We start from the raw sequence: 21,815 nt of genomic DNA, 5'->3' as shown, positions 1-21,815 counted from the left end.
GTGAATGGGCATAATTTTCCATGCGCAAGGTTGTGACGGAGACCTTGGGCGGTAATTACAGTGCAGCAGCTGCGCCAGCACTGAACATCTGCCTGTGGCTGGTTTTTCCAGAGAAGTGAGCTTGGATTTTACTCGCCTCCTGTAGGTAGTAATACCAGTGCCAGCCAGAGTAAAGGCTGGTGCTCGTTTACCAGGGATTGCTGCCTGGAGCTGCTGGACAAACTGCTGGCTGCAGGGGCAGTGACGTTTGGAGGCGCAGGGATGTCGGATCAGGAAGTACCCTCTCACGTCATAACTGTATTTTTCTTTGGCTGGTATTTGTGCTTTTCATTGTTGGGACAAAATCCGACCCGTTCATTCTTTGGTCTGTTTACTTAAGATACTCATCTTGAAGAAAAGCTGTAGTTCAGCAGAAAATAGACCTGCGCACATCTCGTGGTTTCCAAATGCCACATTTTATTTGGAGAATTTTTTGATGTATTGATAGCTATGCCAGCAGCCAAGCTTATAGGAGCCATTCAGTGTGGAAATAAGTAAACATTTTCTCTGAAAACTGCTTGGGATTTTGTGGTTCACAGAAGCTTTCTCAGAATGCAGCATGACAAATAACAGACATCTGCAAAATATGCGGCGCTGGCTGCATTTCTGTGCTTGTAGAATGTGAGGTGGCTTGGAAGCCTTGGTTACACGGCTTGTTTTTAGAAAGGTGCAAACACACATTTCATTCTTTCATACAACTTGCCTGGGCTTTGTACATGAAGACTGGCTTCACGGCTTCGGAGAGAAAGAGGAGAACCGAGACTGAAGCTCCCTAATAGCGGTTGTTGTAATGAAGTACGTTAATGCGGTTCTCGCTCTAACACTTCCATGTGTTGAAGCAGATTTGAATTTACAATGCCGCCTGTTGATAAGTTGCATCGTCCTTGTAGTGCTGGTGCGGAAACTGCCTGGCAGTGACTATTCGAAGCCGTAATTGGGCTTCTTGGCTTCCCGCCTCTGGATGTTACACTGTCCTCCCTGTAGTTGAAGCTGTGACTACAACTGTTTAGAGTCTGAAATGCTATTAGATCCAACACGCTCCTTTTTGCAAGCCAGGTAACACACAGCCTCTCTACTCTTCTTCTCTGGATGCTCCAGAACTTGACTGGCAGATTTTTAATTTTTTTTTACCCAAGACAGAGTAGGCAACAGTTGATCTTCTGGTGCCCTGTTTGTTCCTGCTGTTCCGAGAGTGAATACCTATTGCATCTCCTTCCCATGAATTTAGCACTCGTGGTTCACCTGTAGAAGCATATTCACTGCAATTAAAAAAAAAAATGATTCTCTACTTCCTTCACCTTCCTCAGACATTCTTGTTCAAATCTCAGTATAAGCTCTTTCTGATTTAGTCAATGGATTTTTTTTCCTTGTACTTTCTGCACTCCCATCCCACCTTAAAATAGAACTGTGCCTCGGTAGCCCCCTTCTTCCCCCTCGTTGGCACCACAGGCATAAGGAGATGGTATTTGACTAGTAACAATTTTAAATGCAATTTAGTGTGGCTTTTAATTGTTTAATTGGGTTCAAGTCCATATGCACATGCAAGGTAAGTAAAAATTGTAAGATAAAGAACAAAGGCATGATTCACCTTTTCTAATAAAGGGTAAAATTCAGAGTATGTCTAAACTACATAAGTGCTCGTACGCACAAAAAGTACACGAAACTCCTGCTTAAAGTGTAATACAGAGAACTAACCTTTTTTGAGGAACAGTAAATGAAGTATAAAATGAGAAGCATCGTTGCAACCATATCTTTACATAACTAATTTTAGACTGGTCTAATTTGTTTTACTTTGAAAGCCAGTTTTATGGTGTTGAAAATCGCTAGTTCAGAAGAGTGAGAAGTCAGGCCTGAATAGCTGAGGAAAAAGTTAATTTAAAAAAGGGAACTCACCTCTGAGGGAAATGCTGCTGCAGCTGTTCCTCATAGTAAAACAGGAGGAAAAGTATGAGCAAATGTCTCTTTTCCCTTTGCCTTTTGTACCTTTTAAGATCTTTAGTAAGCACAAATAAATATATTTTTTTTTCTCAGATTGTTCCAAAGAATAAACTGATGAATTTATATTTAGTTAACTTGAGCTGTCTCCAAATATTTCACTTGTACATTGTCTCAGCATTACAGGTAAGTCTTATAGAAAACCTCAGCAGAGATTTCTGCTTGGGATTTGGATTGCAACCTCTGGTTGTCAATATTTTGATTATCAGCTTAAATTTAAATAAATAAATCTGTTCTGTTTATTTGTCAGGGTACTGAAAAGGTAGTGCTTTGAAAAGTGGGTGTAACTGGAAAAAAATAAAACCACAACGCTTGGAGCAGATGGGAAGAAGGCTGACGGCTGGGGAGGTAACCCCGGTTACACCTCCCTGCCGTTGTCGGTAGCTGCTTGTGAGTTTGTGCGTAACAGGCGAGCAGCGTCCTGTACAGAGCATCCGAGTTTTCTTGGGCTCTTGTAATGCCAGTTTGTGGGGAGAGTATTTGCACTCTTACCCAGTACAGTAACTGTTCTGGCTTGTGGCGTAGCTGGCGTTCGGGAGGCGTTGTATTTGTAATGCACTTCTGTGTTGCTGGGTGTGTGTATACCTGGGCTTCGTCTTGAGTATGTTCCGTTTTTTACAGGGCCTGATGCAGCTGTAGCTTTTTGGTTAACTCTCTGGGTTTCTTAACTTCTTACAGAATTGCTGCACAAATATCTTTTACTTTAGGATCAGTTGAGTATAATTGTTGCTTAATAGGGAAAAAAAGAACTTTAAAAATGCACGTTGAGTTTTCCATATCTGTCTCAGGCATCTAAATAATACATATAAAGGAATTTCATAAAGTTTTGTGGTGTAGAGTTGATTCCATTCATAATTGTTCATCGAGGTTATTTACATCTCTAACCCGGGTGTTGGAAACAATGCACCCTGGAAGAGCTGCGCTCACAGCTCCGTGCTCCTGCATGAGTTTCAGAACAGAGGACTCACACCAAAATGTCTCAGAGGTCCTGCCGCACGGGATCTGCCACGGCTGGATCAATCTGTAAAACGGGCAGGCACCAGCTGGCTTGTTGGTGCAGGTGACTTGCTTTGGAGCATCTGCTCAAGGTTACAGAAGAGTTTGAGGCGCAAAAAAAAAAAAAAGTTGCAGATAAATGGAAGTAAGGCATCTTGCGTAATAAGAGTTGACACTTTTGGGAAGACTTTGTAGGACATCCTGCGGATGGCAGTACTGTTAGTCTCTTTTTCTTTGGAAGTCATTTGTGCAGTTGTGAGAACAGTTTTGTCTTTGATTCTCACGTGATTCTGCCGCTTCATTCTAAATGAGTACTGTTCCCATGGAAGTTCACACATTATTTCTTCATTTGAACAAATTTGTGTCCTTTTGTTTCAATCTTCAGAATGTGTATCTTAGTGGTTTTGTGGTTGGTTTGTTTTCTGAAATAACTTTATTCCATGATGTTAAGATCTCCAAGCGCTTAATGTAATTTTTCCAAAAGGTTCTGAAAAGGTTGGATTATCATTCATGTCTTTTAGGCAAAAACGTTATTTCTTTTCTCTTACAGAACATGAATACATTTTTGATTAAATCCTTTTTGTCCAACAGAATCTGTCTATGACCTTCTCCCAAAGGAGCTGCAGTTACCACCTTCCAGAGAAACATCTGTAGCATCCATGAGCCAAACAAGTGGTGGCGAGGCAGGTTCGCCGCCTCCAGCTGTAGTTGCTGCTGGTAAGCATTCTCGTTTTTTCAGTTCCTTTCGTAAGGTTTGTAATGTTCTGGCCAACATGAACAGTGCTGGCAAAGTTTTGATTTTAAAAAAGAGCTTGTGGAGAAGTAACAGAGTTCATTCTAGGAGAATTTAGGTAATATAAGTTAAACTAAACTGAGTGGTCTAAATTCTCAGATATTCTATGTTAATGGTTGCTGTTTCATGTATATATATCTTCATAAGAAAGAAGTTATCTGGTTGCTATTCTGTTACTGCGCAGCACAGTCCTGTCACCTCCTAGAATGCACTCTGTCTTCAGGGGTAATAAATACCAATTTGGAACTAAGGCACAATGCTGACCGGCTGTAAAACAGTGAATTCTAGCTAGGATGAAAAATGGAATGGGAAATTACATTTTGGGCCATGAAGCTTTTACCAAACTGTAAGGAGGAGGAAAGGTCATGTTTTCCTTTGAGGCGTGAGAAAGCTTAGTATTTAAACTCCATTCACACATAGCTCTCTTGTAATGCATTACAAAATTCTCAAACACATGAGAATATAATATATTATATGTCAGGATGGGAGTTCTATAAACTGATAAGTTTAAATTAGTTATTTTTCTAATTGACAGCATATAAAAATGAGGCATGACCTTTTTATCTTCGTCTTTATCTTACTTCCAGTCATGTCTTAGACTTTAGTCTAAAGACTCTGTCATTGATCTTCATTAAACATAAAAAAAGTCGGGATTTAAGGGCAAAGTTCTGATTGTGAGGTTAGCCTTTAGTGCTGGCTTGCACCTGGAATTCTTGTCAGTAACTTGTATATATTAGTAAACATCTGTGCAATGAGGAAAAAAATTATCATTGTGCTCATGATAGATGCATCTTTCTTCATTGGAAAAGGTTTGGGGTTTTTTTTGGTTGGTTTTTTTTTCATAATTTGATCCCCATATTTCTTACAAGGTCATGTTCCACTTTCCTAATTGGCCTTAAATTGTTGCTTGAGAAAAATGTGTATATTTAAGGTGAGGATTCCAATAGCTGCGTTATTCTTTTTTCTCTCTGTGAGTTCATATGCATTAAATGTTTGTGTGAGAATGTTTCCCAGATTTGCATGGTACAGGAATCCTGATCAGAAACTGGAGTGATTGTAGACTTGTCAGAGAAACTTTACAGCACTGCTCACCATTCATGTTTTGCCAGACCTCTTCTGAGAGAACCTGTGGATTTAACTGTGCACAGTGGAACTTCAGTCTTTGAAAGAATTTGATGGTTTTATCTATTATATTGAAAGGATTGGATATTTTTTATATCTCTTGTTCAAAAAAGTAATTTGGGCATATATTTCTAAAATCAAGATACTTGACGATCAGTTTGGTTCAAAGATATAGCAGTGACCAAATCCTGTAGAAACATGTGTCTTAAAAACAAGTGAACAAAAAAATCCCACAAACCCTGTTACACTCTAAATCCACAGATAGACATGAACTGCTAATTAATTCTTATCTAACAGAAAAGACTTAAAAACTTGAATGGAACTAAATGTCTGTTACCTCCAGGTATTTAGTGTCTGCTAACAGCCAGTCCTGCTCCTTTTAAAAGAACCTAAGAATAGTTAGCTGTGTTTGGGTTAAACTGCAGCAAAACTGTCTTGAATGAAAAACTTTAAAAAATAGCATTGAGATTTTTTGTTAACACTGAAAGAAGACTTACTCATTCACTTAAGAACACTTCTCAGTGTCAGAGACAGCGTGGTTTCACAAAGGCTTCAAGCTGATACTGCTGCCGAAAGAAGAGCTCTTCTCGTGTGTGCCACAGCGCGCTGGATCCAGGACCTGCTCCAGGGTAGAGCTGTGCCGGGTGGGTTCGCTGCCGGGCTGCACGATGCTTGTGGTGGCACAAGGAGAGGACGAGGAAGGAGCAGTCAGGAAAGGTGGAGCTAGCTTCCCTCGGTTTGTGCTGGTTTAAATTTACTGAACTGTGGCTTTGGAGCCCTTCCATCAGCATGATGAGACAGCTAAACTTCTGGGTGCCGCTAAAATCAGGATCAGAAGTATTAAGCGCAAGCAGCTACGGTTCTCCAAGTTGTTAAAAGTTGTGTTTAAAAACCCTAACCAACCAGACAAAAACCCCCAAATGGAGCAAAGACTAGTTTTGTTTTCATTGCCTGTGTCACTGTCCACTACAGTGAGGGCACGAACAAGTGAATCTTGGTCTTTTATAAAGATATAATTGTGGTGACCAGGAGAATTCACCAGTGCGTTGTGCTGGGGCACATGTAAGGAGAGAGGAGCCCCAGCCCAAAGCCATGTTGCTGATGTTCTTGCAGGGGAGTGGGTGCCCAGCTCCCATCAGCTTCGGGGCAGGCTTAACCTCAGTATTTTGGCCAAGGAATGATGTCGGATAGTTTTAGTGTACCATAATAGTGGGGTTTTCGTTTGGTTTTGTTTTTCTCCTGTCCTCCACCACATCCTTGAAAGAAAACACATGTGTCTTAGGTAAATGTTTACCTACAAAACAGGTCTATAGGCTGTGCTCCGGAACTATAGAGACAGAGCAGAAAGCTGGAAAGAACAGTCCCTGCTCCTCCTCCTGGTGTTGGGAGGTGAGATGGATCTCAAATGTATATTATACCCCAAGGGTGGACAGATGGTTGGGTATTTCTGGTAAGTCTGAGGCCAGACTTTTTTTGTGTCTTTAAGCTTTAAGCTGGGGACAAACTCTTGGGAACAGAGGAGGAACATCAATATCTATAGAAGTTGTGGGTGGGGGTACAAGGAGAGGTGAATTTCCTCTTTGTAGTGGATCGCAGTGGATTGTTTTATAGTCATAGTTCCCCCGTTGTGTTACCCCCAAATTCCTGCTGTGTAATGGCTGATTAGGATTCCTCCTCTAAGCCGTCTTGAACTCAGCACTTCTGGGCTGGCGTTAGTACCCGCAGCACACACTGCCTTGGAGCAGGAGCCTTCTCTGGGGTTCTCAGCTGGCTTCCAGAATCCCAGGAGCTTTTCATTCAGGTTAGCTCTGTGTTTCTTTGCACCCAAATCTCTCCACTTTCTGAAGAGAATAGGACACAAGTGTTGCAGCTGTGTAGCTGTACTGTGTTTCTAGATAAAAGGGTATATCGTGTTTTAGGATTGCCACAGTGTCTTTGAAAAGTTGCTACTACATTTCCGAGCCCTATCACCCTGCCTCTGTAGTAATGAGAAGTCTGGCTGGGCTCTGATTTCTTAACAGGAAAATCAGCCTGGGCTTTATGCGTGCCTATATGCTTATACAGGAAAACATAAACATGTATTTTACATTTATATTTTAAAAGACCAGGATTGACTATTCATCTGCATATTTCAAGTCCTTAGTAGCAGACTACAGGCACATTTTCAAGGAGCTGACACTGCAGAGATGACAGGGTGGGGAGGAAGGATGACGTTGGCAGTCTAGTGTTCCTCTATCTGAAATCTTTCCCTTGTTTTGTGTCTCTCTGTTGTCTTCTTTTATTTTCATGTCAGCTCTTACTTGCTCTAAATCCTCACTTTTTGGGGAAATGATAGTTCAGCCTCCATAGTGTTGTAGCTAATCTCATTTACTCTTGTTTTTAAAAGGAAGGGCTAATTTGAAATGCTGCTCGCACACTGTATGTAGAAGTCGATTGCAGATATGATTACTCTCGATAATGAGAGGATTATGTTACAGGGAATGATCTGAAGTGGTGAGAGCTTTTTACTACTCCTGTAATAGTTATCACGGTTTGTTTTCTGCTTCCCACAACACAGAGTAAGGTAGTATCTGGCTGAAATTCAGTTTACTTGAGGCTTTTCTGTCAGTCTCTTTGCTATGGGGTTTTATTTCATATAAATCACATCATAGGTGAGAAATATATAGTGCTGCAGTTAACTTCTCTGGTTTTTTTGGAGGAACAGGATGGGCTGGTTTTAGCAGTGATGACCTTGCAGGGGCAGACTTCTAGTTCTTCCATTTGGAAATTTGTTTTGTGATTTACAGAACAGTTTTAAGAGTTTTAAAATGGAATGTTGCTGATTGGATTTTCATTAATTTGTTAATAAACGTGTATCTCATATTCATTAATCCAGACAAAAGAGGTATTACCCGCTCTCTGAATATCAAACAGGCAAGTATAATTGAATAGAACTCTAGGATTTTGAGCTGCAATGTTCACAACCTCAGCTGCTATCTCAAGCTTCTAATTCTGTTGTTATTCTGGAAAGCAGAAAGGAGGAAAAGGATCTGGTTTTACCGCTAGGAACTCTTCTCTGTGCTTGCTATTTGAGTTACAAGTGTCTTTGTTCAGGGGACAGGAAAAGGAGGATTTTGCCTGGTGCGATACCATAAACACATTAAATATGAATCATCTTCTAGACTCTCAGTGCATGCGGGTGTCATGCTGAGGAATGTCATTGTGAGCTGTGCCTGGAGATTTCTTAGAAGAAATAATTGTGCCTGAAGCTTTAATAATGTCTTCTACACGATATTTTTAAGCTCTAGTTGCGAGGAGGGCTGCTTGATTCTCTTCAGTTGGTTCTTAATGGTTGAACAAATTTTTCGTGTTGATCATGACACATTGAACAAGTGCTTCAAAGTGCTTAAAATTCAAACTGCTGGTTTAAGTCCTTTCTCAAAGGGGTTGTTCTAGTTGGTAGGTCAGTGCCTTGTTCTTGCCCTTTGGGGATGATTCAAGAGTATGTTTGACCATGTGCTTTAAACAAGTGTTTTCATCTTTTACCTCCAGTACCAGGAATGCTCAAACCTTCTGAATCCCAGTGACGGAAGCTGTTACAGAAACTTGCTTCTCTGCTTATCATTTGTTTGTTCTTTCCGTAGCGGATCTTGGAATGAGCTGCTTAAGCTTGTTGATGCTCTCTTAAGCTGCTCTCCGTTTTCCACAGAGGTGAATATATATCTTTCCGTGTTTTTGTATTGTTCCCCAGGATAGTATTTCCTGCATCATTTCCATTCCGACAGTTTCCAGTTCTTATCTCAAAGTGAATTCTCCACGGAGTGGTGTTCTTGCTGTAACGAAAGGGGAACAGATTTTATGCCACTGAAATGTATTTACAGAACTCTTTTTGCATTCTTTGTACTTGGCTACAATTAATCTGCGATGTTGAATTTTTCTGGCTCCCACACATCTATGTTTGTATCCTGGGAACATATTTGTGAAAGGGCAAAAGTTTTACCTTTTTGGGATCATGTCAATTTTGTGCTCCTTTTAATTAAAGGGACAAACTACTTGTCCCAAACAGTAGTAATTGGCTTTTTGATCAGATTTGTCATTGAAATACTTGCTATAAGCACTTTTGGTCATTTTAATTAAGAAAATAAGGCTTTGTTTCTCAATTGCTATTGTAGAGAAATGGATAGAACTATTTGAATCATCTGTGGGGTAGAGCCTGGGTGCTAAGGGGTGTGGGTCATGTTTTCTACTGCCAAGTAGGGCTTTTTTATCGTTCTCAAGCTAAAGATTCTAATAAAGTTTCAAAATGGAGATGTGGGGGTTTTTTGTTTCAGTTTGTTTTTTTTTTTCTGAATAGCTAGAGTCAGGCTTCTTGATTTTTATTTTTAATGAAAATATTTTGTCAACTTATCATCCTTCCTGGTGTCATTAGTCAGTTTTTCCTGTTGATGCAGAAATAATTACCAGAAATTTCAAAGGGGGTATCAGTGCTGCTACTAATTCTGTTATCCCAGGCTTATAAGTAGATGTTGTAAACAAATTATCAGGAAAAAAGATTCTTCTTTGTAGTTGCTCTCCAATGCCTGTAAAAACTTCCATTTCTTTGTAGGCTTTTCTCTTCCCCTTCCCACCGCCCTCCCAGTTGGAAATGCCTTCCTGTAATTTCCTACGAGGATGTCTTCCCGGGATTTCTGTCTGCAGTGTGCTTGTTTCGCTCATGTGTCAAATATTTCTTTCTTACTGAATTAATTCCAACCAGATCCTAATGCCCTTTAAAAAGGCATCTTCCTGGGGCTGTATATTAGCACGGTGCCCTGGCCGCTCGGGCTTGTTAGCACTAACGTATATGGGAACAAGTTTGAGCATTAGTCCTGGCAAAAGCGTGTGCCCGAAAGAGCCACGGGGAGCTCGTTGCGTTAGTCTGGCCATCGTTGGGTACGGCTCGGTGGCGGTGGAGAGGTGCGTTCGTCATTCTGAACTGGCTCCTGGTGAGAAGTCATCGCTAGGAAACACGAAATCAAAAGATTTCTCTTACTGCTTCCATTTTATGGAAACTTTTTAGACAACATGTTCTCTACAGCCAGTTAAAACATTGTAGTTGTGTGGGATTGTATGTGTGTTGAATGCATTCCCACTCCTCTGCGTGGAACAGAGCTTCCTTATAAAGGATTATATAGATGTACTCTAGATCATCTCTTTTTTTTTCTGATTTTTTTTTCTAAATTCAGTCTTCCTGAATCTTCTATAGTCAGTAAACCCAGTTTTCCAGAACTGCTCAATCAAACACAAGCTGTTTTATCATTCTGAGAAGACTTTTTTTATGGCAAATTCTTCTATTAAGTGGCTCCTATTCTTACATCAAAAAGCCTTTTTTACTTTACGACAAGAGAATTCCCTGTTCCTTAATGAGTAATGAAAACCCGAGCCACTGAAGGGCAGAAAGAGAGCGATCTTATTGTACTGTTATTTGGGCACCTTTTTGCGGTAGCAGCATCAAAGACTTCATGAAGGCTAAGAGGAGTTCTTAATTTCTTAGGAAAAAACCCAACAGTGTCTCTAATGAACCAAAGAGTCTGTTTCTTCAATCGAAGTGTTCTTTGTCAGACACATCAATCCTGACATCGGCGTCCAGTCACTCTTGGGGTAGCGGGCCATGGGGGGAGCCAAGGAGATGATGGATAGCGCTTGAAGAGAGCAGCTGAGGGTCCTAGAGTTCTGACTTGCCTGTACGCTCCCAGTGGGGAAGGATCTAAGACACATGGAATTGGTGTGCGTGAGCCACTAACAAGTTCTATTTCGATACCTAAACTTGAGTGTTAATTTAATAACGGATGTCATTTATAACAAAACCAGATTGATGTATTTACCCAAAGTATAATGCACTGCTTGGTTCAGCATGTGAATGTAAGGGGAATTTACACTGTTGGGCTTAATGTAAATTAAATTAACCTACCTATCTTGAATCTGAGTGTTTTTAATAACTGGTGAATTGGATTGCTTTATTATATTTGCTGGGATGCTAGTTTTTTTCTCTATTAATACACTTAACTTGCATTCTAGCTTCGCCATTCAGAGACAGGCATCGAGTGGTGGGTTGTGTGACAGTGTCTGTCAATAGTGAAGACAAATAGTGCCAGAGACACTTAACCCATCCAATCTCACCCAGGGTATAGGTCGGTCTTGTTTTCAGACTTCTTCATAAGTCTCTTTCCTTTCTTTCTTTTTTTTGTTTTATTTTTTTTTGTTTTATTTCTAAGTAGTGGATTGATACTGATTTGAAACTAAACTTTTTGGAAAAGTTTTTGACATTACATCAGTAATACAAGAAGAAGAAAAGTAGAAACCCAAGTTTGGCATGTGAGGTGTTGAAAGCAGGTTTGCAGCCACTTTGTAAGTTCTGGTTTTTACCTTGAAAACCTTTGGCAACACAAGGGTTGATGGTGGAAATTTTGCACATAGTATCCTTCCAGTTTTGTTCTGAAATTGTTCTTCTGTGTCCAGTGTTTCAAATAAACCAATTAACACACAAAAGTCTTACCAAGAACATGACATGTTAGATAAGTGAATACATTAACAAATGAAATACACAGGTATACTTCACATATTAAGCTTTTACACCACCTAAACCTCATCCTGTGTGGTGAGTTTTCATTTTTGACACGGAATTGTTTTCTGAAAATAGCCTAGGGATGGTGTGGGATGCAGGCTAGGGGCTGAGAAAAAGGCGAGTTTTTCCATGGCTTTTTGCTGGTCCTGGCTGTTTGTGCACAGCTGGCTGAAAAACTTGTAATACCAAAAATATCTCCAATTTATTGGTGTTCGCAGTCTTAAGCTTTCCAGTCTGGGAGATGACTTGCTTTGCACTCCAGCTGCAATTAAATAAATGAAAAAAAAGTCATCAGGACGCTAGTTGTTTCTTTTTGAGAACTTGGTAATCCTTGTATTTAAGGATCTCTTTGCAAAGAATGAACAAAGATTTCAGGATCGGCTCCACGTAAGTGTTATCTAAAGACAAAACTCCCTTAATGCCAAGTAACGATTTAAAAAAAATTTTTCCTTCTCCTGCCTTTCAGACCTTTTTTTCAGAGGCTGAAGGCATTGCTTGACTTCACAAGATAATAGGATATAGTAATATGTCATTGCCTTAGTTGCTGATTCCAGAGGTAATAAATGTTCTTTATACAGTGCTTTATGCTATTGAAAAGACAAGACTGTGCTGATTTGCTCATGGGGATGCTCTATGTGTTCCCGTAGTCTCTGATCTAATGTTCGCCCGTGATTTCTAGCAGCGTGCATTTGTGCCGCAGCTGGGCCGCATCCCTCCCGCACTGCCTGCCTTTGGTCTGCAGAAGGAACCTGAGTTGCTCAGTCTCCCAGCTGTGAATGTAATCCTGCTCACTGCCTGAAAGGGAGGTGAACGTTGGGGAGCTTTCTGGGAAGCAAACCTACAGATGATGGGTGATTTCTTTGAAATCTAGTCTTGCTAGGAGTAGTGCGGAGTAATTTGTTGCTTCATTTGCACCCTCAACTCCAGCACTAACCACGTAGTTTGTTAGTTCTTGGTTACTTTCTGTCGTTCACTTACCCATTACAGAATTGCTCATTGTTGATGTGTAGATGATGATGTCCGAAACAGAACCAGGGCTTCCTTACGCTGAACCGTTTGATACCGTTCTGCCTGTCTTAGAGAAGGAAAGCTTGTAGGAGAGGCAACAAATTCTGAATTACTTATGTCAGCTACCTGACATGTTCCACTGGTGGCAATGAATAGATGTAGGAGGTTTAGTTTCAACAGTGATCAAAGTTGCTCTAATGTGGAAGTAGTTTTCTTTTCTCTCTCTTTTTTTTTTATTAAGAAAAAGGAAAAAAACCCACCTTGCGATGCTGGTGCACGTTTCATTTATAATACTGTGGCTGCATACTTGCCATAACGTGCACTTGGCTTCTGTTCAGTGTGGTTGCTCTGAAAAGCGATTTTTATTTGGAGGCTGTGTTAAAATATGTTCAGTCTTACATTTCAAAATGTACGTACTCATTTAAACTATATATTTGTCATTGCAAGCACTGTTAAATTGCAGATGAAAGAGCCACCTGTAACAATTCCCCTTGCTGTGTGTCTAAGGAAAGTAACCTCAAATAAAAGAAATGCTTAAACTGGGACAGGCGCGTCTATGTTTCCACTCTCCCTTGGCAGAGCAGCGCCCAGGTACAGCCCTCGCCCCAGCGCCCGCTGGTGATATTCTGCTCATTCTCTGCATGGTGGGGAAACGGCATTCCTCCATTCCTCGCCACCCAGGAGTGCAGAACGCCCTCACCTTTCAAAGCAACACCAGTCAAGACTGAATTACAGAAAACTTTAGAATAAACTTCCCCTCCTACCCCCCAAACGCAGCATATTCCACCAGATCTCCTTTGGGTGGCAGACACGTGTGTGTTGTCACTGGCTTTAGAATAAATTGGTAAAACAAAATGGGAGCCACATAAAACCAGAGTGGTTTATTCGTTAGAGTAGCTTTGTGAATTCTTATTTAATTACTAGTTCAAAGGAAGATGAGTTGGCTAAAGGCCTGCAGACTCTGAGAAAACATAAATCTTACTGCTTTTCTTAGTATTTGCGTAACTTAAAATGTTACTAAAACAATTACTAATTTATCCCCCAAAACAGAGTTTAAATTTGTGTATTTGATTGTTCTAATACAGCCAGTTTATTTCATTGGCTGTAATATTTCATACTTTCTTATATTTTTTTAATTATTATAACTGACTTGTACATGCTTTAAAATACTTGCATGTCTATGGATGGTAATGGCATTCTTCTGAGGGTATGTAAGGCTAAAGAGAGAGGTTTGCTTGCCGTTACTGTTTAGCTTGATATTGCTTCGATAATCGAATCTTATTGTTATGCAGGGGTGTCTCTGATCAGTGGAGGAGAGTATAACCAATTTATGAGGGACAGTATTTCTTTCCTTTTTAAATGTATAAAGGAAAAATGTACACACCTAATCATACAAATACATGTTTTTTAATTCTAGGGAAAAAACCTGGAGGAGAAATTGTTTTGGGTGGCAATAATGATAGCAACTGAATTATTGCAAAATGCTGCGCCCTAAAATACCGACACCATTCCCAGCTCTTTCAGCTTTACGCTGAAAAGTATTTTGTTTGGTGATGGATTTATTTTTTTTCCCTAGGAAAGTGAGGGAAGAGCACAGTTGCTGCATTTCTGGACAGGGTATGCTTTGAACCATTTGATACGCAGGGTCTGCCCAGTCTTTGGCAGACCTGCGTAGGGATTGTCGCTTCAAGTCTTTCTCACAGCTCTTTTGAAAGACCTTTCGAAAACATTCCCAGTATTTGTTGCAAAAAGATAAATCTTTGCTATTCTATTGAAGGAAAAGTCTTCCAGCTCTAGAGCCCTGCTACCTGGTTCAGCATACAGAATTATTTATTTGTCAGTCTTTCTCACGGCAGGCAAACATGAGAGGCACATATGCTGCGTAGTACTGTGCACGATACTCGGTTTCATCCGATACAAGAAGAATCGATTTTTAAATGGGGGAAATATTGCTGTTCAGTAATCCCGTTCTGCAGCGTTACTGCTGTCTGCTCCGTGTATTCCGCTTGCCAACGCTCGCACGCAGTGTATATGCTGTATGCATGCTGCGTGTTTCTGGCTCTTTCTGTTTGAGAGTCTAAATGACAAATGGGAAAGAATTCTATTCTAACGAAACAAAGTAAACATCCCAAATAGCAACGATCTCTCTCAACTCAAAGTGGCTGCAAATCAGCTCCTAAATATTGTCACTGAAATAAATATCTAGATTTAATAGTTCTTGCCAATCCTATAAATGTTTTTGAGAAAAGCATTGCATTAATGCATGATATAGAAAGGATAAATTTGCCTTTAAATTGGAATGCAGTTCGAAGTGACTGAATTCTCCAATTTCAGCCACTGTATTTGCCAAAGAACAAACTGGGAAATGGAACTGGTATCATTCATCTGCTCCCGGTTCACTGGGAGGTTCAGGGAAGGGACTTCCCATGAAGAGAAAAGCAGAGTACCTTATCGATGAACTCTAATGCCCGCTAAATTTTACAATCTGAAGTTGCGTAGGCTTACTTTTAAATTCATTTAGCACAGAAAAGCTGTAAGAAACAATAATGGTTTAAAGGTCCTTTATCATCGGTCATTGATACCCCTGGTACTAGCAAGTAGGGAGGCTTACTAAGTTTTGCTGTTAATTAAATATATATATATATATCATGGTTGAGCATCATTCTGTTACTTTGAAATAGCTTAAACTGGATAAAATAGTTCAACTATCTCTAAAGTTTTTAGACTTGAGAGATAATATTTTGGGTTTTAAAAAAAATCCCAAACAACAAAAAGGAAAACATTGTGTTCCTCTTAATAGTAGGTATTACCTCTGTGGCACCAGTAATTAGCTGAACAAACATATTGTATAATGATGTATACATTTTGGAAACAAATCGTACATAATATTAGATTATCTCTAGGCTTCTGGTTTATTGTGTGAGGTGTGGTCAGTAGCACAGAAATACAGAAAACAGCATCTCCCCCTGGAAGTTTAAATCTGAATATAAAATTCAGTCAGTTATTCTGCAGTGAGCTGCAGCTGATTTAAATAACTCAATAAAGGCCTCTGGCTGTCCATACTGCTTCTCACCAACGTTTTCGGCTACGTTTTCAGCTGATTTGTCCATTAAAATTCTTAAGTGGAAGTGATGATGATGTTCTGCAGAAATCTTCAGGGTTTTAATCATGTAGCTGTCCTTTCCTGCTTCTAAGCCAGATCGATCGGTGTGGCCTCCAGAGAAGTCACAGCCCCGTTGTTTAAATATTCTGCTTAATGTGAGTTTTTGAGAGGTCTGTCCCAAGCTGTCTGTATGCTCGGGGGACTCGGCTAATAAAGCCTGAGACGAGTCAGTCTCGGTGACCAAGAGAGTCAAATTGCAGAAATTTCATGTCGTCTTGTATCAGCGTGTCACCAGTACAGATGTTTCATCCCTGTTTTAAACCTTCAAAATAAACAGCTATGTCATAGTGACTGATACCAGTTCCATTTTGCCTACCAGCTCAGTTGATTTTATATTTTATTTCTCATTGATGATGGAATAATCAGCAGCTCTTTTTCTCATTTATTTTCTCATATTTTTATTCCAGGATTTGCCTCTGAAGCAGGGAGTGTCTGCATTAAAAATGACCTGTAGTTCTCTGCTTCATAGGTTAGAAACTTATTTTAATATTTTGTGGCTAAGCACAGTCCCGTCTTTTTCAAAAATAAAAAAATTCCAACAATAAATGGTTTAATTGGCATCGAATGTGGATTATAAGCATTTTGCATTGGGGCTTCCATTATTTTAGATGAAATGGCTTCTACACAAATAACTAGTCCAGCTGAGGCAATGAAAGCTCTGTTTACTTGCAGCCATTTTTATGAATTAACATTAAGTTTTAAAACAAGTTGATTACAGTGGATCATACTAAGTCTTATTTGGACATTTCCAAAGTACCGTACTGGCTAGGCTGTACTGCTTTAAGCATTTACATTCTAAAACTTACCCAAATTCCAAATATTTGTTGGGGGAAAGCAATCGGTTCATAAATCACTTTATTTCAATGGGACTGCTATAGCCAGCACACACAGAACCATGTATCTTGTATTTACTTCTGAATTATACACCGCAGATGCTTCTTCAGCTCCTTCCTCTTCCTCCATGGGCGGTGCTTGCAGCTCCTTTACCACCTCTTCCAGTCCTACCATTTACTCTACCTCAGTCACCGACAGCAAGGCTATGCAAGTGGAGAGCTGCTCCTCAGCCGTGGGGGTAAGTACCAGAGGGGTAAGTGAAAAGCAGTTAACCAGTAACGCAGTCCAGCAGCAGCAGTCAACGCCGAAGAGACACACAGTCCTGTACATCTCGCCACCACCTGAGGACTTGCTGGACAACAGTCGGATGTCCTGCCAGGATGAGGGGTGTGGATTGGAGTCAGAACAGAGCTGCAGTATGTGGATGGAGGATTCACCCTCCAACTTCAGTAACATGAGTACCAGTTCCTACAATGATAACACTGAGGTGCCACGTAAATCGCGCAAACGAAATCCAAAGCAGAGGCCAGGGATCAAACGTCGAGATTGTGAAGAGTCCAACATGGATATATTTGATGCCGACAGTGCCAAAGCGCCTCACTATGTCCTTTCTCAGCTCAGCACGGACAGCAAAGGCAACTCAAAAGCAGGAAATGGGTTGGTATCTGCTTTTTTTTTTTTTTTTTAAAAAGTTCTATCGCCATATGTAAAACCAAACTAATAAAATTCCCCCCACCCCTCGTCAAGTGTTCTACTCAGGTTCTCACATAAATCCCTTCCCTTCTGTGCTGTTCCCTTTTGCGTCCTAGCCCACGATAAGTTCTCATTAGACTTGTTAATCTTCACTGAGAAGATAAAGCTAAACTTTCCTGCAACAATTGAACGCAGCAATGATGAGCTCATCCATATTCTTGTTTAAGTGGAATTCCTAAAATATTGCACAATTCCATTTATAAAATGGCAATGAAAACATTATTGTATTTAAAAAGACAGGCAGAAGTGGACTGGACGCACCCTAAATCGTAATTTTTTTGCAGGATTTTATGTGAGGATTTCAGTTTGTGCACTTTACCCGCTTCTGTTTGTCTCTCTCTCTATTTATCAAATAGAGAGGGTGATGGGAGTAGAAGTTAATGGCTTGTGAAGATTTCTCATCATTGAGATTAACACATCCTTTTTTATAAAATGTTAAGATGATATGGTGAACCAGATTTTGTTTTTTCTTGTGAATTCACTTCTGTATTTGATTTTTTCAGAAATAAATCTCTAATCCTGTTTCTCTCTGTGCTTCTGGGTTGTGTGCATGTGAGTGTCTGTACGTGGGCACGCCTGGGTGGTGGTCTCTCATCTCTCCCACTTCGCACTGTTCACTAAATGCATTTCAGTAGTTGCTTAAAGAGGAAAAAGTCCATCAGTTTACAATAGTGTGTTGAAACATTGATTTTATTTTATTTCATTTTTTAACTTGTAGCCTCTTCAGTACTTATAAGATGGTCAAGTGGATAGATTGGGCTTTTTTATTTGATTTTTTTTTTTTGAGGGGGGTGTATTTTGTTTCTGTTTTTACTTTTATGTATGTGCTTGCAGTACGTTCTAATGTTCATCACAATAATGGTGAATATTAAAATTTGACTGATGGGAAAGATTATGAACTTCTCATATTCCAAAGGGAAAGAGCCTGGAGTCTGTATTCCCAGGGTCATCACAGTTCCATACTTAAAATTTCCCTGTCAGAAGGTGATTCTGAGAAACTCTCCAGAGTGTGCTGGCCTGGGTACAGCCCCGGGGAAAGCCGAGCTGGCCGGTGCGGGAGCCTTGGCTCTGCCGCCCGCTCCCGTCTCCTCGGACCGCTGGTCCTCGGATCTCTCCTTACGACAGCCGCTCTAAGTGCGACTGCAGTTGTCCAGCATCTCTCATTTTCGCCAGCAGAAATTGATAATAAAGTAAAAGATTAGTACGCAGTTGACCAAAGCAGCGGATTAGCGTGTGTAAAGCAGCTGCTTGGGGCTGGGGAAGCGCCTCCAGCCAGCACAAAGCAGGTCAGCTCTCTCTTACAGAGAGAACGAACTTTGTCGAAAGGCAAGAACGGTATGACTGTAAATGGGATCTCAGGACAGACGGGAGGTTTAGTAAACTCTGGAACAACACGTGTGATCTTGATCTAAAGTGTCCCAAGACTGTAACGTTCCCTGAAATATTAGGGGCTGGCCGGTGAACGTTCAGCAGTGCTGTCAGCAGTGCTCTGTGAACGCAGGGATAGATAAGCGTAATTTTTTTTTCCCAGTGCATTGTTATACAGGTTAGATTGAACCGCAGCAAAACTCTTACGTCACAGAACCATCGATTTAAATACACGCTCTGGGATAAGAAACGGCCAAGATAATAGAAAACTTAATTTTGCTGTTAGAATATGGAGATTTGGCATTACAAATCTAGGGCATAGTAGTGAGGGGTTTTTTAACTTCCCAGCCTGATGGAGTTCAGCCAAGGGAGTTCATTTACTTTTGGCTTCCAGAAAAGAGCAGGGAAAGCACCCTTGCGAATTTGTGAAGTGGCAATAGCGTTTGCCTCAAAAGAGACTTCTTCAGTTGTCTTTAAGAGCTAGGAAGGGAAAGAATATATTCCTGTGGAAACTCTTAGAATCTGTGAAAGCCCTTTTAGAAACGGATGAATTGATGGGGATTTAGGGCAAAGAGTCTGAGGTTTCTGACGTGCTTGGTCTCACTTTGGCTTTCAGGTTCTCCCCGGGAACAGCCCTGGTGCCAGTGCAGGACCAAGCGAGCCTTAGCTCGGGAAATCCGTTCTAGTTGAACCTCAGGGTTCACCACTTGTATTTCTTTCTTAGCTTTGAGGAGACACTGTCTGGTAACAGTTAAGCTAATAAATGAATAAATTTGTGCGTATGAAATATTCTACTATTTATATGTGCATGAATATTAGTATTATAAATAAACTAAGTGATAAGGATGTGTAAGTGATATATCCTTGTAATTTGAGAAGACACCACTGAGGTGGTCTGGTGAAGGCTTTACAATTGCTTTCGAGTTCAGCTAATCTGATTGAAAGTAATAATTGTTTTAGGTTTCTAGAGGGAAGACTTTCAAAATAATTGTCAGGCAGCATGTCTTTACATAGATATGACAATGTATAAAATATCACTGTGTTGACAATTGAGGTAACTTGGGTTTTACAAGTACTGTCGGGAAAAGCCAGTTGTGTCGGAGAGGCCGAAGCATTAATGTCGCAGTGCCCAAACGGGGCATTTCGAGTGTTCAAAGTGAATTGCGTTTTGATGGCTGCCTCTAACGCCTCCCTTCAAAATTCAACATCACCGCAGTCTCCTGTATGAATTTACAGAGCTGGAACTTCCAAGCATGCCCAGGTCAGGCCAAGCAATCCACGCGGTGTTGTTACACGGCGTTGTTACGCGGAGCGTTCTCCCGTGGCGTCGCGGTGCCCAGCGGAATGCGGCACAGGAGGCACGGCCCCCGGCACGCCGTTCTGTCCGACGCCATGCTCTGAGCAGTCGCTCAGGCTGCCCAGCACTCCTTCCCGCGTTCCCTCGGGGAACCTAGGGGATTGTAGCTGTGTGATATAAAATTCTGAGTGAGAGAGAGATGCTGAACGTTAGTGAATGTATTCCTTTTAATTACTGTCCATTGGAGGAAGAATAGAGAAAGTGATTATCTAACAAGCAAGTGGTTTTGCTTAACTTGCACAGGAGCGAAGAGCTTGGTGGTGTTAATTACAGTTTGTTTAGCGTATCGGAGGTTTTGTATATGCTACATTGAAGAACAGTTTTGTCCCTTTTATTTTCCTAAAAGAAGATATATTTTTACATAGCATTGTTATTTTTTTCAAACGGCCTGTTTGACTAGACTGTGGCAGAGTAATCGGGACTCCTTGCCAGAAAGATGGTACTCACAGTGGTTTTTTTATACTAGTTTCTTATCTAGATCCTGTTACTGGGTCGAAGATGAGCGTGCAAGGCGGCCAGGGCTGCTTGGGGAGGCTCGCTGGGCAGTCTGTGGTGAAGTGGTTAACCTTCACGAACAGAAAAAACACGAATGAAATTCTTACGGAGCTCAGACCTGGTAACAGCTAGCGGTGTGCATTTTAACCCTTTGGTACAGGTGTTAAAAGGTTTTGGAAGGCTTTGCAGAAATAAGAGCGTGGCAAATGGGACTTTCTGGGGTGTGAGATGTGGTGGAGTCTGGGAGCAAAGTGCTCCACCTTCCCTGGGGTAGGAGAAGGCCCTTCTGCAGGCGAGGAGCTGAAGAAGGAGGGGATGACTCGGTATTGGCGTGCTGCCTCGTGCCGTTCATTGCACAGCAGGAGGTTTAGGAAAGGTCTGAGAAGGGCTGGTGGTAGGAATCCCTGGTGGCTGGGAAGAGAGCACGGTGGGTACCCCAGCCCTTGGGTCAGTGGCAAAGCTCTCGGCAAATGATTGTGAAGAAAAAGCATTTCTTTCACCCTTCTCCCCCAGAAGAAAACATCCTCACTGAATTAGTTCCCTATGTTGCACATTGAAGCAGGATTTGGTTTTGAAGCAATTCACACCTGCTATTTTAAACTGCTTTCTTCAGAGCCATTAGCTGTTAGAAACTACTTTTTGGTAGTAAAAAAGTATTACATTTGCACAAATTCACTGAGCCCTTTCCCTGCCTGTACCGTTTGCCGTGGCATGTTTATGGTTGCTAGTGTTCAATGAGTTTGTTAGACTTCAGGTTCATTATACAAACCTGCTCTGTATAAGATCGAGAGTTATTTTCCATTGTGCTTTAAGGCGAACGCAAATCGATCGCATGATGTTATACTTTGGAGGGCTTCTTCATTCAGGTTTTAATTATGGAACTGAACACCAGATACAGTACGTCTTAAGGTACGCACCTGGAAAGAAACAGTCCTTTGGCATACGCTGCAGATTTAAAATTGGTGCGATTTTGTCAGAGCTTTTTACAATAACTAATTTGTTTTTAACATAAATTTATCAATCGGTTTTGACAGAAATTAGTATTTGAGTTTGCATGGATATGCAAGTTGAGGCGGAGACAGGCATGAGGCTGTTTTCCTGTTTAAAGGAGATTCATTTAACCTTAAATCCATTCAGTGTGTGTGTGTACATATGCATATTTGTTACAGAAGCGAAACAGCTTATTCAGATAATAGGCTGTATCACATACTATGAAAAAGCAGATTACGAGCCGTCTTCTGTATGTTAACATAGTTTAATGCTAATTGCTTTTCCCTTCCTTTATGTTTGCTCTCTGAAAAGCAGTTCC

General features: G+C 40.8%; 2 protein-coding genes across 5 annotated transcripts in view; both read left to right on the top strand.

Moving 5' to 3' along the window:
- WWP2 (WW domain containing E3 ubiquitin protein ligase 2) overlaps positions 1-21,815 on the top strand; it is a 179,607-nt gene that overhangs the window by 82,669 nt on the left and 75,123 nt on the right. The gene's annotated exons all lie outside the window — the stretch shown is intronic.
- The window catches only part of NFAT5 (nuclear factor of activated T cells 5), a 73,290-nt gene that overhangs the window by 22,355 nt on the left and 29,120 nt on the right, over positions 1-21,815 (top strand). For 2 of the 4 annotated variants that reach the window (XM_054840907.1, XM_054840906.1), the window contains exons 2-3: positions 3,622-3,747; positions 16,632-17,190. In XM_054840907.1, the coding sequence (XP_054696882.1) occupies positions 3,622-3,747; positions 16,632-17,190 (685 nt within the window). Of the gene's footprint in view, positions 1-3,621; positions 3,748-10,372; positions 11,095-16,106; positions 16,169-16,631; positions 17,191-21,815 lie in introns of those variants that run through there. The other 2 variants (XM_054840908.1, XM_054840909.1) reach the window with 2 other exon arrangements.

The sequence above is a fragment of the Grus americana genome, chromosome 13 (genome assembly GCF_028858705.1).
Source record: "Grus americana isolate bGruAme1 chromosome 13, bGruAme1.mat, whole genome shotgun sequence".
In the NCBI taxonomy this organism is placed as follows: domain Eukaryota; kingdom Metazoa; phylum Chordata; class Aves; order Gruiformes; family Gruidae; genus Grus; species Grus americana.
The sequence above is the reverse complement of the archived record's forward strand: the minus strand, read 5'-3'. Positions and strand labels throughout refer to the sequence as shown.